At 44.2% G+C, this 18,582-nt stretch overlaps 1 protein-coding gene across 2 annotated transcripts in view; it reads right to left on the bottom strand.

The window, feature by feature from the left end:
* LOC121869965 overlaps window positions 1–10,721 on the bottom strand; it is a 12,609-nt gene extending 1,888 nt beyond the window's left edge. The window contains exons 1-3 of one of the 2 annotated variants that reach the window (XM_042371584.1): window positions 10,677–10,721; window positions 6,117–6,198; window positions 5,418–5,582 (exon numbers count right to left, since the gene is read on the bottom strand). In XM_042371584.1, the coding sequence (XP_042227518.1) occupies window positions 5,418–5,582; window positions 6,117–6,198; window positions 10,677–10,706 (277 nt within the window). In that variant the 5' untranslated portion in view covers window positions 10,707–10,721. Of the gene's footprint in view, window positions 1–5,417; window positions 5,583–6,116; window positions 6,199–8,842; window positions 8,976–10,676 lie in introns of those variants that run through there. The other variant, XM_042371585.1, reaches the window with a different exon arrangement.
* Window positions 10,722–18,582: the final 7,861 nt, after the last annotated feature.

The following is an 18,582-nucleotide window of genomic DNA, read 5'->3' as shown; positions in this document are numbered from 1 at the left end:
TTTTCTTCTTTCCTTGTGGTTATCAGCATATACCTAGATCACGCGCACCTACAGTGATTTACTTGCATATATATATATATATATATATATATATATATATATATATATATATATATATATATATATATATATATATATATATTTATATATATCATGTACATTGTACAATGGAACCGTGGATAACATAAATCTTGATAAAATCACACAGGGAAAAGGGAAACAATGGAAAACCTTCACTTTCGTCTTTATTCAAGACATCTTCACAGGAAACTGAATTACAAAGACTGACAGAGAGCTTATGTACACAGGGTGACCTTCCATAACATGAGGTCAGGTTAAAAAACACGACATCCACTAATCCTCACACCAACAACACGGCAAACATAAGAAGAGTTTATAAGAACGGGCGGCATAACTACTCATGTCACGTCAGGTAAAAAATATGAGACCCACTAATCAGCTCTCTCTCAGTCTTTGTAATTCAGTTGCCTCTGAAGATGTCTTGAAAAAGACCAAGCCTAAGGTTCTCCATTGTTTCCCTTTTCCCTGTGTGATTTTATCAATATATATATATATATATATATATATATATATATATATATATATATATATATATATATATATATATATATATATATATATATATATATATATATATATATATATATTCGATGTGTGTGTGTTTGTGTGTGTGTGTGTGTGTGTACACACACACTACACAAGGTGGTGAAATGCGTATCGTGTGTCAGCATTATGTTAGTGTTAAGGTGCAAGCACTGCCTGCTCCCTCTCGCTTTCAGCTGCCTCCGCTGGCTAGCCCTCGTGGCAAACAGGGAAGCAACTTGCATAAGTGTTCCCCTGCCAATATACAGCCTCCTCACCATCAAGACTCCTGCTGTGCCTCTTCATTGCAACATACTGTAACTGGGTGCCGCGTGGGCCCTGGCTAGATCAGCAGGGGATCTCGGAGTAGCAGTGGGCCCCAGAGGGATGGCTCATAGGCCCACTGGCACATGGACACGTCCTGGCGCCTACCAACCACCGCCCCGCTGCCTTGGCAGGTATAAGGCTACGGGAGTAAACCCCGAACGAAAAATCTGCGGTGGAGCCCCGCATCAGGCAAACATGTTTACAGAGCTCCAACAAGACACCAACGGTGGTGTAGGCGGAGGAGCTGACCACCATGGAAGCCCAACGACTACACCGGTGGACGAAAGCAATGCCTGATGGACAGGCTACTAAGGCGATACCCAACAAACTGGGCTATCAGGAGTCCATTGCAACTCTCCCTCTCCCCAGTCGTTGCAACACTTGCACCACTGGATCAGGAAAAGTGAGAACCAAGATGTGTGGTTGCAGCCTGCGCTTCTGCCTCACCACATAAATCAATTAACGCGCAGCCACCACCCAGCTCACTATACCTCTCATCATCATCAAACCCCTTATATCCCCCAAAAACCCTATGGTGACGGACGAATGGCGATGGGGAGTCTCTAGTCACAACTCTGCACATGGGCTGCACAGATAAGATAGTCGTTTATGCACTGGTATCTAGGCAGCAGTGCAATCCGGTCCCGTCTGTGTGACTGAGCAGTCCTTACGAGGAGTCACTCTCATCACCCCACGCAGGGAGGGAACTAGAAAATGAGCCCTAAACATAACCTGCCTAAAAACCCAACCTGAAAGGGCAACCACACCCTGAAAGGTCATCCTTATGCGGTCGAAACACAATCAAAATCACAGCTCCAAACAAAAACAAACCATACAATCTCTTATGGTTGCTGCATGGAATGTCAGGACCCTTCTGGATACTGGCACAAATGTGTGTCCTGAAAGAAGAATTGCCCTTGTGGCAAAAGAGCTGGCTAGGTATAACATCGACATAGCAGCCATCAGTGAGTCCCGGCTCCCAGATGAAAGCCAACTTACAGAACGGAGGTCTGGCTACGCCTTCTTCTGGAAGGGTAAGCCTGCTGCGGAGAGAAACTGCATTTATGGAGTTGGCTTTGCCATCCGTCAACGCATCCTACACACGCTAAATGAAATGCCGATTGGGATCAACGAGTGCCTCATGACGCTTCGAGTCGCACTGAATCACTAACGTCATGCCTCCTTCATCAGTGCATACGCCCCAACACTGGATGCAGAGGATGACAACAAGGAGGCTTTTTATGCCAACCTCGACAGAGTGCTAACCTCTATCTCCAGAGAAGACAAGGTTGTGCTCCTTGGCGACTTCAATGCCAGAGTTGACAGAGATGCTGACATTTGGCAGGGAACCATAGGGAGAAATGGACTAGGCAAGTGTAATCCCAATGGCCTACTCCTCAGCAAGTGTGCTGCTCACAACCTCACTATCACCAATACCTTGTTTAGGCAGACCAACAAGTTCAAGGGATCGTGGCAACACCCACGATCCAAACACTGGTATCTCATTGACTACTGTACATCATTGTCAGAGAAAAAGATCGCCAAGATGTCCTCATCACCCGTGCCATGCGTCGGTGAGACCACTGTGATACTGATCATCGATTTGTCAGATCCAAACTCTCACTTCACGTTGCCCCAAAATGGCGAAGGCAGCAAGCATCCAGAAAAGGTTTTAATTCTACGCATCTGGAGGATCCAGCGGTAGCACATGCTTTCAGAGAGCAGCTCGAACATGGGCTTATAAAAAACCCAGCAACAAACAACATGAATCCCAGTGCCGAATGGGATACTTTTAATGCTGTTATGACAAAGACCTGCAGAGAGACCCACTGCCAGTTCAAAAGAATACACCAGGACTGGTTTGATGAAAATGATCCGACAATCAAAGTGCTCATCGATGATAAACGTGCTGCTTTTATATATTGGCAGAACAACCCTCAGTCTCGGACCAAGGCTGATATCTTCCACAAGAAGAAAGCGGTACCCTAGCAGGAACTTCGCAATCTAAAGAACGACTGGCTTAAAAATAAAGCATGTGAAGCACAAAAACTTGCAAATCAGCACAAGATGCGCGAAATTTTCATTTCCACTAAAACATTTTATGGGCCAGTCACTCGTGGTGCAGCTCCCCTTTGCTCATCTGACGGTAACCACATAATTAAAGACGACGAAAGCCTCCTTCGACGCTGGAAAGAGCACTTCCATTCATTGCTCAACCGAAACACTGATGTGGATGTCCTGACTACCCAGCAGGTCCTTCAGCATCCAGAGCTGACCCACCTCAGCTATCCTCCATCCCTGGATGAGGTAGTTACTGCCATCAAACAGATGAAAAATAAGAAAGCCTCAGGGTCTGATGGGATCCCAGCCGAGGTGTATAAAGCAGTAGGACCTCTGCTTACCAACCGTCTCCACTCGCTCCTGGAGAATATATGGGAAAAGGAGGAAATCTCCCAAGCACTTATAGATGCTTCCATTGTCAATATTTATAAGAACAAGGGGGACCGGTCAGAGTGTGACAACTACCGTGGGATCTCACTGCACTCCGTACTCCGTAGCTGGCAAGATTATCTCCCGAATCCTCCAAACAGACTTCTTCCTGAGCCGGAAAACTTCCTCCCAGAATCTCAGTGTGGTTTTAGACCATCACGTGGCACCACTGACATGATCTTAGCTGCCCGCCAGATACAGGAAAAGTGCAGAGAACAGCGTTGTGACCTGTACATGGCTTTCATCGACCTAACCAAGGCCTTCGACTCGGTCAACAGGAAAGCCCTCTGGTGGACCCTCAGCCGTTTTGGCTGCCCACCAAAATTCATCGTCATTGTGAGGCAACTCCACGACGGCATGAACGACAGTGTACTGCACAACAGCACCCAGTTAGAGTTCTTCCCATCCAAACAGGGGTTAAACAAGGGTGTGTACTGGCCCCAACCCTCTTTTCCATCTTCTTGGCTGCCCTCCTTACTTGTGCCAGTGCCAATTTAGCCAGCGAGGTGAACATCGAGTACCGGGCTGAGGGGGGTCTTTTCAACTTAAGACGACTCCAGGCAAGAACAAAGGTGTCGGCAGCTTCCATTACTGAACTTCAGTACGCAGATGACCTCACCCTTGTTGCTCACACTGAACACGACCTACAGGAGATCTTGAACACCTATGCAGACGCATAGGCACACTTCGTCCTTGAGGCGAATGTACGTAAGACTCAGATTCACTTTCAACCTTCCCATGGTTCAGACACGCCTCCACCATCCATCCAGCTTAACGGTACTACACACTCTAATGTTGCCCACTTTCGGTATCTCGGCTCCCACCTGCCCACCACCACAGATATTGATGAAAAATTCAGCATCGGATCAGATGTGCATCTCAAGCCTTGGGCGGACTCCGAAATCGTGTCTTCAGCTGTAGGGAGCTGAAATAATCCACAAAGCTGCACGAATATCGAGCAGTGGTCCTGCCCACACTACTATATGGCAGTGAGACATGGGTCACATACAGGAGGCACCTCAAGGCACTTGAAAACTTTCAGCAACGTAGTCTACGTTCCATCCTCCGAGTTCGCTGGGAAGACAAGAGAATAAATGCAAGCATTCTTGCTGACACCAACTGTAGGAGCATCGAGGCTACCATTATCCATATACACCTACGTTGGACTGGCCATGTCACCCGCATGGACGACTGTAGATTGCCAAAGCAGCTACTTTACAGTCACCTAACGAATAGTAAACGTAACGCTGGCGGCAATTGAAAAGGTATAAGGATAGTCTTAAAACAAACCTGAAAAGGTGCCAAATCGACCCCCTCACCTGGGAGTCGATTACCCCATATCGTAACGCTTGGAGGAGCACCACACGAGAAGGTGTCAATACTTTCGAGTTAGCTCGACTGCAAACCGGGGCAGTAGATGCAGCCCTCCACATGTGTAACGAATGTGGACGTCGCTGCCGGTCCCGTGTCGGGCTCTTTAGTCACCTCAAAACTCAGCAACCTAGGTGACATCCCTAATAACTCATATCATTGTATCATAACTGGATGATCGTCATACTCCATTCCGAGTAACAGCAAAGTAGTAGTAGTAGTAGTAGTTCAGTCGGCTTTGCTCTGCCTCAGGGGAATGAGAGCTTCGGCCCCAAAGCCGACAACAGCTGCAGATATTGACTATGAGGCTACAGTCACTGATTGCCGCATAGATCTGCGGCTCAACTAATTCAACACAGATAGGATAGCTACTTATATATTAGGATATTTAATATTAAGGTAATAAAATGGCGGCGAAGGTGTGGCTATTGGGGGAGGCTGGAGGCCACATAAAAAAAAAAGTTGTAATGTGTGTGTGTGTGTGTGTGTGTGTGTGAGACAGTATGCACGCACGTGCGCATTCATGTAGGTCTCTTCAACCACCCTGTATTTTGTAGTAATCAATGTGTAGTCTCCCGTATCTTTATATTTCAATAGTTCTGCTAGGGAAAAAAACATGCACCTACTGTAGCTTTCAGTTATGGCCATACACGGGGAGTCACTGGATCCCGAAACGTTTAACAGTTTTGAACCATCAAAGTTTCCGGGTGTACAGGCTTTGTTGTTCGTGATCTTATTGTCAGGCAGTGAAGAGTCGTAGCCCGTGCACCGATAACACTGGAAGGCAGAACCTGTATGTGTGAAAGATGATTATAAACACGAGTCTCTCTCTCTCTCTCTCTCTCTCTCTCTCTCTCTCTCTCTCGAAGTAAATTGTTCGTTAGTGAATCGAACCATTTTAATTTCGTTTACTTATAACAGGTATACAGATGCAGATTAATGAACTTTTGTACTTGTTCAAAAAATCCTTCTTGCACAGCACCTCTCAGAAATTACTGCCTGCCATCTAGCACTGCCCCACAGAGATATAGAGAGATGGATGGACGGATGGATATAGATAGACTGAGAAACATAGAGAAGAGGAAAGAAAACAATTTATGCAGATAGATAGAAGTATAGAGAAAGACAAAGACAAAACGAAAACTGAGAGGGAGAAAGAGAGAGAGAGAGATAACGTACAGAAAATAAAATAATAGAAAAATACAAGAAAGAGGGAACATTGAAACAGACAGAGAGATAGAGAGAGAGAGAGAGACATAGTTGGAACGAGAAGAACAAAGACAAAAGAAAAACTCAGAGAGAGAGAGAGAGAGAGGACGACTTACCTGTGTGAATGATACACAGGGTCACCAGCAGGAGGGAGACAGCGGCCTTCAGAGTCATCGTCGTCAAGTTCAGGTTAACACACTGTAGGAAGAGAACCGTCTGTCGTTACAATGTTATCTCCAAACATCGTCAAGATTCGTTGAGCCTCCAAAATCGTCATTAAGCCTCCAAAACTTCACTAAACCTTCATGAGCCTCCAAAACTTCACTAAACCTTCATAAGCCTCCAAAACTTCACTAAAGCTTCATAAGCCTCCAAAACTTCACTAAACCTTCATAAGCCTCCAAAACTTCACTAAACCCCATGAGCATCAAAAACTTCACTAAACCTTCGTTGAGCCTCTAAAATCTAGCTATATTTCTGTGAACCTCCAAAACATTGTTAAACCTCTTACAGCTAGACAGCGTGCAAGTAAGGAAGAGTGGTACAAGGGGTGTACTGTAGTTGTGTATCAAACGAGCAGGCGAGGCTGACTCAACCCAAAGACATAACGAGAAGCAAGGCGTGTAGGCTTTGCTAAGTTGGCTTCATGTACCCAACCTGACTTCGAGACTCGAACATGAAACCACTACCTCTCACCTGATCGCCCGAAAGTTACTAAACACACCAAGGCTTTCTGTTCTGATCCGGACCTGCAACACTTAAGTCTAATACTATTCTGCGTTTCAGTGTGGACGTGAAGAATATTACTTGCTATTATTAAGATGTATTCATATCTGATCCTTCATTTCTCTCTTGTAAATTTATTACTTGTATTTGTCAGGTTTGACCGAAGCTGTATCGAGTTGAAGTGGCGGGGTTAAATCACCTTACTGGGCGATTTAGACCTCGTTGAACCTCATAACACATTGTCGGCTTCGTTAACCCTTGACTGCGAGGCCATAACCCCCTGAGCTACAATGTTGTCGATTTGAAGGGATTAAATCATCGTACTAAAAGCATAACTCATCGTGTAGGGAACAGATTAGCGGACCCCTCGTAAATTTATTTAGAAAACCATTAGACACGGGAGCTGTGCCAGACTTGTGGAAGCAGGCAAATGTGGTACCCATATTCAAAAAGGGAGACAGAGCATCAGCGTCAAATTACCGGCCGATCAGTTTGACATCAGTAGTGGGGAAATTTCTTGAATCAATTATAGCAGATAGCATCCGATCGCATTTAGAGAAAAGCAAATTAATCTACGACCCTCAACATGGATTTACAAAGGGAAAATATTGTCTAACAAATCTGCTGACGTTTTTTAGGAAAGTCTTCGAGGTAGTAGATAATGACGAAAATTACGATGTTATTTACTTAGACTTTAGCAAAGCATTTGACAGAGTACCGCATCAGAGGCTTCTGAGAAAAATTTAGGCTCATGGTATCGAGGGGAAAGTTTTAAATAAGATAAAATCATGGCTCACCGATAGAACGCAGAGGGTCAGCGTAGATGGTGTTAAATCTGAGTGGGGCCGTGTAACCAGTGGGCTTCCCCAGGGGTCAGTACTAGGCCCACTCTTGTTCATAATCTACAGAAACGATCTAGATACTGGGATCAACAGTGACATAAGCAAGTTTGCGGATGACACCAAAATAGGGCGGCAGATTAATTCAGGGCAGGATGCAAATGCATTACAGGAGGATCTAAATAAACTGCAGGGGTGGTCTGAAAAATGGCAAATGAAATTCAACACCAGCAAGTGCAGCGTACTTAATATTAGAAGAACAAATACTGTCAATGTATACAGCCTTAACAACATCAACCTAGAGAAGTCGACTTGTGAAAGAGACCAAGGGGTACTTGTAAGCCCGGACCTACGGCCAAGAAAACAGTGCGTTAATGTTCGAAATAAGGCAAACAGAGTATTGGGTTTTATATCTAGACGTGTAAGTAATAAGCGTGAAGAGGTCTTATTGCTACTATATCTTGCGCTAGTCAGGCCGCACCTCGATTATGCGGTTCAGTTCTGGTGCCCTTATTATATAATGGATATCAATTCACTAGAGTCGGTGCAGCGAAGAATGACGAAAATGATTCCGGGACTTAGAAACCTTCCATATCAGGATAGGTTAAAGAAACTAAACTTGCATTCCCTAGAAAGACGAAGAGTGCGGGGAGATATGATAGAAGTATTTAAGTGGGTGAAAGGAATCAACATAGGGGATATAGATAAAGTTCTTATAATATCCGAGCAGGATAGGACTCGTAGCAACGGATTTAAGTTGGATAAGTTTAGGTTTAGGAGGGAGATAGGAAGGAACTGGTTCACAAATAGGGTGGTGGACGAATGGAACAAGCTTAGCAACTTTGTAGTAAGTGCTGGAACGCTGGAAAGTTTCAAAAGGAGGCTGGATAGATCCATGGATGATAGAGAGTGGTAGTAACTCTCGACAGGAGCTGCCATGCACAGGCCAACCGGCCTGTTGCAGACTCCTTATGTTCTTTTGTTCTCATTTAAAGGGTTAAGTCATCGTACTCGAGGGGTTAAATCATCATACTCGAGTGGGCAAGTCATCGTACTCAATGGGCTAAGCCATATTACACAAAGGGCTAAATCATCGTACTAAAGGGATGAAGTCATCCTACTGAAAGAGTTAATTCATCATACTCAAAGGGTTAAGTCATCTTACTCGAGGGGCTAACTCGATTTAAAAAAGTAGCTCACGTTAGTTTAAAATAATAGCCACTGTCAACATAAAATAAATAGTTTCCTCCCCAGCGACATAAAATAGTATAGCTCACCTGTCACTAATGGCGGCCTTGTATCTCTCGTCTTTATTTTGTCTGTAATTTAAGGAGTTTAAGAGACTCAGGTTTAGGTTAGGCTACGTTAGGGCAGTGCTGGTGAGATCTGCGTGTCTTACCTGTATAGACGCGGAGGTAGTAATGAACGCACACCTCTACACTAGGTAATCTTATCAGCTGACATCCACGGTTATCTGAGTAGCCGATGAACCACTAGCGTGATAACCAATACAATGTGTATATGATTCTCCTCTCTTGAGCAGAACAAAATTAATTCTGTCAATCGTTGACTGGCATCTCATCCTGATGTGGGTCAGCTGTTCTTGGTGGTGATGGAGTAATTGTCATTTTTGGTCTCTTGTTTATTATACAGGAGAACTACGGTAAGGCCACCTCCAATGTACTAAACCTGTTATTCCAGCGAACAAGCAGACGAATTAATTCTTCACATGAGGAGGAAGGCACCAAAATTGGTGGACATAGAGCTTGGAATACTGTATGTACAGTACATTCATTCATATAAGAGTTGGATCCAGGCCAGATTTTGCCCTCGAGTTCAGTTATTTGCTTTTTTCTTTTCATCACACACACCCTTTTGTGAAATATTTATAATAAAAAATTATTCCCCATTCAGCATACATTTCCTATAATTGTCACAATATAGAACTGTATCATAATTTCAACTAACTAAAGTAACCAAATGAATGAATTAAGTCTAGGAATCTAGGGCAGATTTAGCATTTGGTAGGAGGGTCCATTATTTATTTCCACTGATTACATCTTGCATTGAAGATTATAAAGAAATGAAATATAAACAAATCTACTTCTACATTCGACATATCAACACATGTATAATGCAATAGACTATCAGGACGCCTCCAGCCAGTCACTTGGGGGAGGGGGGTTCAGCTACTCATCCAGCGGGGTGAAAGAGGACAATCCTATCATTGGCAATATATGGGAATTCTTGACAACTGAACCAAAACTGCTGTACTTTGTGTTCATTTCCAAACAAATCGGGCCCAAGTGGGTAGAATTCTGTATTATTTTTTTTGTCCGTGTACATGAATACAGTACACTCATTATCAGTAATTATCTCCCTCCCATTCGCGAGTTCACTCTATGACATGTTCCTGAACATACACAGAGAGCTGTCCATGGAAGACCAGCCTTTACACACTTGCCTTTCCATCGACATCCTTTCTTGCATCCAGATCTAATAAGTTCCATACAAGAGACACATAAGGGTTGCCATCCACAGTCTTTAGGCTTTGGTAAAGTTTGCATTGCTTCCAATGTTTGCCCCCAAACGTGGCCAGCTTGATAAGCTGCTCTTCTCACTTGTTGGCTGAGGGCGGCCTGTGTCGGTGGAATATCCTCTATATGCCTGTTTCCCTGGGCAAATAATGTCTGTTTAGCTTGATTCACTTGACTATGGAGTCAAGTGCGGCCATAGAGAAGAACTACAAGGCTTTCAATGACATTCATTTCCTCATTCCCTCCGCTGTGATATCATCAAGTTGGCTCGACAATGTGCAGGAAACTTCAGTGATGTCAAAGGCTTCCTTTTTGCCAACGTTGTGCATAGCTGACACAGTATCACAGCCTGTTAGAGAGTGGAAGAATGGTAGTACCTTACACATACTTGGTTCTAGATTGCGCTGGACTGCAACGGTAGTGAACTTCCTGTCCCAAAGGCAATCCATACTTCCTGAACGGCAATTTTTGCAATGTATGCGACAGCAAGGACCACAATGTCTTAATCTACTGCCCTAATCATTATCTTTGAGTAACTACATGTTGCTGCATGCAGAATTACACGAATACCAGCCTTTTCATGATAACAAGGAGCTGTGCCCATCTTGTTTACTTGGAGGACCGGTGGTGTCATCATAGCAAGTGCTGATTATACCTGTGCTTTCTTGAGTCTTGATACCTGCAATTTAAGTAACTAGGAAGCAAACAGCTCAGTCTTGTTGGTGTCATTTTTCAAGAAAGACTCCCAGTTTGTTGGAGGGTGATAGTCAGGGAGACCCTTCTCTTATCTCTGTGACTTATCTCTTCTTAAGTGCTTTACTTCAAACTGTGCACTACATATAACTCCCAGACAATGTCAAGTCTCTTCACGCTTATAGTTTGGTAGTGTTTATATGGCTCAATAATAACTATGACATAATCAAGGAAATTTTTGCAGTTGCGTGGTTTTAACAGGTTGATAATGGCAGCCCCATCTTCATTTTAACATTGGAATCTGCAATGGAGGATGGGTCTGTTTCGAGGCACGGAAAAGCATCAGATTACCACCCCTTGCTTGACATGCAAGGTAAAGTCTAGCCGATGTATTACAATCAGCGACACATTCTTTCTTTCAATATTGTCAGTCAATGGCTTTGCTCACAACTGGAGTCGCTCTTTTACACATACTTTATGTTGTGACTGGTCTAGGTGTCGAGTGTTGTTCGCTGAATCAACTGCTGATGTGGGCATGATGCCTTACAGGCATTTTACACCCTTGGCAAAGGATTCCTGATCTGATGGTACCTGTTCATTATGGCGAATGTCGTCATTCCCTGAATGTAAGTAAGTTGATATAAATTCCTTCATTACTCTTTGTCACTTTCGGACCAGCAGTCAGCCACCTTCTAAGAGCTGATGGGTTCCCTGTGAGGCCCACGGCACCGCCATCACCTTTGATAGCTTCATTTTCTTGCTCATGGTTATGATCTAGCCGCTAGATCATAACCATTACGTTAGACTCTAGCGTAATCAGACTGAACACATGACCAGATTTTTTAACAACAAATTTTCCATTCTTGACTTCTTTATACACTTGCTGGTACTTGCTGGGTGAAGCCAACATGTCTCGGATATGTACTGGTAACCAGCGAGCATAGTGATCATCCATGATGCCAGATGACTACCTTAAAATACAGTTATAAGGTGGGTCCAACTTTTTTATTATACAGGGTTCCACAAAGGCTTAGCTATATCTCCACCAATTTTGGTGCTTTCATCCCATTGTGAACAATTCTGGCCTCTTTGGCAGCTTATCTGCTAGACTAGAAACTCACCGAGATTCAGTTCTTGTTATATATAAAAATTACGGAGAGACAATATATATTTTTTTTTCGGCAGTTCTTATTGGATCACCGTTACCAGCAGGTCCAAATTCATGGCCTCCCGAACTTACAGCCAGTGTGACACAGAGAGCTAACAAATACCTTTTGTAACACAACAAATTCTTGGACATAAATCAACAACCAAGAAAGATCATGATCGACCACAGACTCGAAACCGAAACTTAGAATGAGAACGCTGTGTGGGGGCCACACAACTAAAGTCCTGTTTTAATGTAGGAAATAATATACATCCGTTCAACTCTCATACAAATCATCCTAAAAATCCATAGTACATTAAATTTTCAGTAAAATTGTAAAGTAAAGGATAACACCTTTTCTGAACCTTCAGACAACCTAGGTATCCGAATTTGATTTTAGGTTAAATAAGGCAGATACATTTATCACCTCTTAAATAATCGGCTTCATTAATCAACAGGAAAATACAACTGTATGACTTGGGACTCACTCCAGTAAGCATCTTTGTCTTGGTGTTTTCCTCCAGTAGGTGATGGATCAATCCAAGAGGACACACTGATGAACCTTGAGAAAAGGCCATGAGTAATTTTTAGAGAGGAGCCCCTCCCCTCCCCCCACCTATCCTCTCTCTCTCTCTCTCTCTCTCTCTCTCTCTCTCTGAAATTTTTATTTTTTTTATAACAAACGAAGACCTATCAAAGGTTATTGTCCAGTGTTGAAACTAAGATCTTTAAGATCCCTGCCCTTCGAAAGACCTAAATCATCCAGTGAGTTACGATAGCTGGTGTTGGGTAAGACCTACAGTATCAAGTTCTCGACGCCCAAAGACAGGAAATTCCATGAATAGATAAGCGCGCCCCGTTATCAACCACTTCATAACGATAAACATGCCGTCTCACAGTTGCCTTTGTTACACGAAGTCAAACAATAAAGTTTTGGGGGTTTGGTGGGTGTCACGTTGCATATAGTTAGATTACGATTGTAATAGTAGTAACTGAGGGAAATCTGGCCACGACTTCATGATGGAACCGCCCCCTCCTTCCATTGGACGGTGAGAACCTCAGTCACAGGACTTCAAACACATCCAACGAATCCCGTGTGGACGTCAGTGGTCGAGGATTCTCAACGCGGAGACAGCGGGCCTTTTTTCACATAAGGATTTTTTTTATTCCATGGCCGCATGTCACCGAAACCTAGCTCTCGTTACTACACACAGGAGGAACGAGAACGACAAGATTAGGGCATATGGGGAGAGAATTCAGAACGTTGATCAAGGCAGCTTCACTCCTCTGGTGTTCACAACCTCTGGTGGGATGGGACCAAGTGCAAGATGCTTCTATGCCAGACTCGCGGAGATGATCTCCGAACAGAAGCAGCAGCCCAGAAGTTATGTGACAGCTTCGTTGAGATGTCGACTGTCCTCTCTCCTTAGGTCTGCTTTGCTCTGCCTCAGGGGAACGAGATCTTGGCCCCAAAGCCGACAACGGCCGCAGCTATTGACTATGAGGCAACGGTGACACTACCCTCCATGTTAGTATACTACACTACCATCCATGTTAGTACATTACACTACCCTCCATGTTAGTACACTACACTACCATCCATGTTAGTACACTACACTACCCTCCATGTTAGTACACTACACTACCATCCATGTTAGTACACTACACTACCCTCCATGTTAGTACACTACACTACCATCCATGTTAGTACACTACACTACCATCCATGTTAGTACACTACACTACCCTCCATGTTAGTTAGTACACTACACTACCCTCCATGTTAGTACACTACACTACCCTCCATGTTAGTACACTACACTACCCTCCATGTTAGTACATTACACTACCCTCCATGTTAGTACACTACACTACGCTCCATGTTAGTACATTACACTACCCTCCATGTTAGTACACTACCCTCCATGTTAGTATACTACACTCATTCTCCATATGTTAGTACACTACACTACCCTCCATGTTAGTACACTACACTACCCTCCATGTTAGTACACTACACTACCCTCCATGTTCGTACACTACCCTCCATGTTAGTACACTACCCTACCCTCCATGTTAGTACACTACACTACCCTCCATGTTAGTACACTACACTACCCTCCATGTTAGTACACTACACTACCCTCCATGTTAGTACACTACACTACCCTCCATGTTAGTACACTACACTACCCTCCATGTTAGTACACTACACTACCCTCCATGTTAGTACACTGGCACTACCCTCCATGTTAGTACACTGCACTACCTCCATGTTAGTACACTACACTACCCTCCATGTTAGTATACCACACTACTCCCTCCATGTTCGTACACTACCTCCATGTTAGTACACTACCCTACCCTCCATGTATAATACACTACACTACCCTCCGCAGCACACTACACTACCTCCATAAAGGTACACTACTCCTACCCTCCATGTGCTAGTACACTACCCTACCCTCCATGTTAGTACACTACCCTACCTCCATGTTAGTACACACTACACTACCCTCCATGTGCTAGCAGTACACTCACCACCCTCCATGTTAGTGCACACTACACTACCTCCATGTTAGCACACCACACTACCCTCCATGTTAGTACACTACACTACCCCTCCATGTTGGGGCACACACTACACTACCCCTCCATGTTAGTAATACTCATACTCATTCCTCCATGTGCTAGTATACTCACACTACCTCCATGTTAGTACACTACACTACCCCTCCATGTTAGTACACACCACACTGGCCCTCCATGTTAGTCCACTACACTACCTCCATGTTAGTACACTACACTACTCCTCCATGTTAGTACACTACATCACCTCCTCCATGTTAGTACACTACAATTACCTCCATGTTAGTACACACTACACTACCATCCATGTTAGTACACTACACTACCATCCATGTTAGTACACTACACTACCCTCCATGTTAGTACACTACACTACCCTCCATGTTAGTACACTACACTACCCTCCATGTTAGTACACTACACTACCCTCCATGTTAGTACACTACACTACCCTCCATGTTAGTATACTACACTACCATCCATGTTAGTACACTACACTACCCTCCATGTTAGTACACTACACTACCCTCCATGTTAGTATACTACACTACCCTCCATGTTAGTACACTACCCTACCCTCCATGTTAGTACACTACCCTACCCTCCATGTTAGTACACTACACTACCCTCCATGTTGGGGCACACCACACTACCCCACATGTTAGTACACACTACACTATCTCTCCATGTTAGTACACCACACTACTCCTCCATGTTAGTACACTACACTACCCTCCATGTGCTATTAGCACACTACACTACCCTCCATGTTAGTACACACCACACTACCCCTACATGTTAGGCACACCACACTACCTCCATGTTAGTACACCACACCTACCCTACATGAAATTAGTACACCACACTACTCCTCCATGTGCCAGGCACACACCACACCACCCTCCATGTTAGCACACCACACTCACCTCCATGTTAGTGCACACTACACCACTCCTCCATGTTAGCACACCACACTACCCTCCATGTTAATACACTACCCTACCTCCATGTTAGTACACTACACTACCCCCTCCATGCCAGTACACTACACTACCTCCATGTTAGCACACTACACCACCCTACATAGCTAGTACACTACACCTTACCCTCCCATGTTAGTACACTACACTACCCTCCATGTTAGTACACTACACTACCCTCCATGTTAGTACACTACACTACCCTCCATGTTAGTACACTACACTACCCTCCATGTTAGTACACTACACTACCCTCCATGTTAGTACACTACACTACCCTCCATGTTAGTACACTACACTACCCTCCATGTTAGTACACTACACTACCCTCCATGTTAGTACACTACACTACCCTCCATGTTAGTACACTACACTACCCTCCATGTTCGTACACTACCCTCCATGTTAGTACACTACCCTACCCTCCATGTTAGTACACTACACTACCCTCCATGTTAGTACACTACACTACCCTCCATGTTAGTACACTACACTACCCTCCATGTTAGTACACTACACTACCCTCCATGTTAGTACACTACACTACCCTCCATGTTAGTACACTACACTACCCTCCATGTTAGTACACTACACCCTCCATGCTAGCACACCACACTACCCTCCATGTTAGTACACCACACCCTCCCATGTTAGTACACTCACACTCACCTCCTACATGTTAGCACACTACACTACCCTCCATGTTAGTATTAATTACACTACCCTACATGTTAGTACACTACACTACCTCCATGTTAGTACACCACACTACCCTCCATGTTGGGGCACACCACACTACCTCCATGTTAGCACACTACACTACCCTCCATGTTAGGCACACTGGCACTACCCTCCATGTTAATACACTACTCCCTACCCTCCATGTTAGTACACCACACCACCCTCCATGTTAGCACACTACACTACCCTCCATGTTAGTACACCACACTACCCTACATGTTAGCACACCACACTACCCTCCATGTTAGTACACTACACTACCCTCCATGTTAGCACACCACACTACCTCCATGTTAGTACACTACACTACCCTCCATGTTAGTACACTACACTACTCCCCTACATGTTAGCACACTACACTACCTCCATGTTAGTACACACCACACTACCCTACATGTTAGTACACTACACTACCCTCCATGTAGGCACACACTACACCACTCCTCCATGTTAGTACACTACACTCACTCCCTCCATGTTAGCACACACTACACTACCTCCCATGTTAGTACACTACACTACCCTCCATGTTAATACACTACCCTACCCCTCCATGTTAGTACACTACACTCACCCTCCATGTTAGTACACTACACTACCTCCATGTTAGTGCACACCACACTACCCCTACATGTTAGTACACTACACTACCCTCCATGTTAGTACACTACACTACCTCCATGTTAGTACACTACACTACCCCCTCCATGTTAGTATTACTACACTACCCTCCATGTTAGTACACTACACTACTTCTCCTCCATGTTAGTACACTACACTACCCTCCATGTTAGTACACTACACTACCTCCATGTTAGTACACTACACTACTCCTACATGTTAGTACACCACACCACCCTCCATGTTAGTACACTACACTACCCTCCATGTCTGCACACCACTACCCCTCCATGTTAGTACACCACACTACCCCTCCATGTTAGCAAGCACCACACTACTCCCTACATGTTAGTACACCACACTACCCTCCATGTTAGTACACTACACTACTCCTCTCCATGTTAGTACACTACACTACCCTCCATGTTAGCACACTACACTACCCTCTCCATGTTAGTACACACTACATCACTCCCTCCATGTTAGCATTAATTCACATCACCTTGCCATGTTAGTACACTACCCTCCCTGAGAATGGTGTTACTAAAGAGTCCTTGCTGAAGTAACCTATTCGTACTTAATCTAACCTAACTGAACCTAAATTTAACCTAATCTAACCTAACTTTGCCTAATTTTACTTAACCTAACCTATCACCCTTATATATGTATAATAGCACAGCAATAGTTTATAGTACTAACAAAACCTTCACTACTTGAGCTATTTTTCTTCTTTTTTTACTAATTTCAAACGATTTTATTCACTAGAGGTGTTGATGGTGCAAACGTACGGTGTTATGACGATATTGCTGGCTTCCACGTTCCTTCCGAGAACCCATAGCGTCGATAGAGTCTTATTAATCAATGAAGCATAAACTCTCTCTCTTCTCTTCTCTCTCTCTGGACTGTACTGTCTCACCACATGGTTATTACTGAACCATTAACTTTCACTCAACCCCATACTGCTGGTAGTAGGTACAGGTATTAAACGATCCTGTAGGCGTTAACTGAGGAACTGCGTCGTTAAATCGTTAATATTACCGGTGACGCAATAAGGTGAAGTGGCACTGATAAACCACCGCCTACCCTGCACGCGTCATCACCACAACCACACGTTATTGAAGCGATTAATTTCATGATCTCGGTCGTCTCCTGTCAGTACAAGAGCAGGCGCCATGCTCAGCGTTAAACACCCCCTTTGATACATTATGATATATTCGTATACCAAATAATTTACCATAGCCACTTATCGACAGGAGTCAGGCAATAAATAGGTGTGTGTGTGTATATGTGTGTGTGTGTGTGTGTCGCCACCATATTATCTGCCCATTGTCCCGGGGCATGCCTCGAAGTGTTGATACAAGGGCTGCAACTCCCCCTCCAGGAAATGACAGAGGTCAGTCTGGTGCTCCTTCCAGGGCGACTGTTTCGCCCCTTTCTTTCCTTCACCGCGTGCAACACTCCTACCTCGAGGAGGAGGATGGGGCATGGGTCACTTTCCGCTCAGCGGGTGATCTCAGGGTACAACGGTGGGCAGCGTGGGGGACCTGGATGTGATTAGTTGTATGAATCACATGTACAGTAGCTAAAACAACTATCTGTGCAGGTGGGGGTCAAATATGCTCCGAAATTTTACATGTGACTAGTGACAGCTCTCATATACCAAAATTTATCGTCCATGGTCTCATAATGTTTCCCACAAAGTATGTACA

This window comes from Homarus americanus, unplaced genomic scaffold (assembly GCF_018991925.1).
Source record: "Homarus americanus isolate GMGI-L3 unplaced genomic scaffold, GMGI_Hamer_2.0 scaffold14467, whole genome shotgun sequence".
Taxonomy (NCBI): domain Eukaryota; kingdom Metazoa; phylum Arthropoda; class Malacostraca; order Decapoda; family Nephropidae; genus Homarus; species Homarus americanus.
This window is presented reverse-complemented; position numbering and strand designations above follow the sequence as displayed.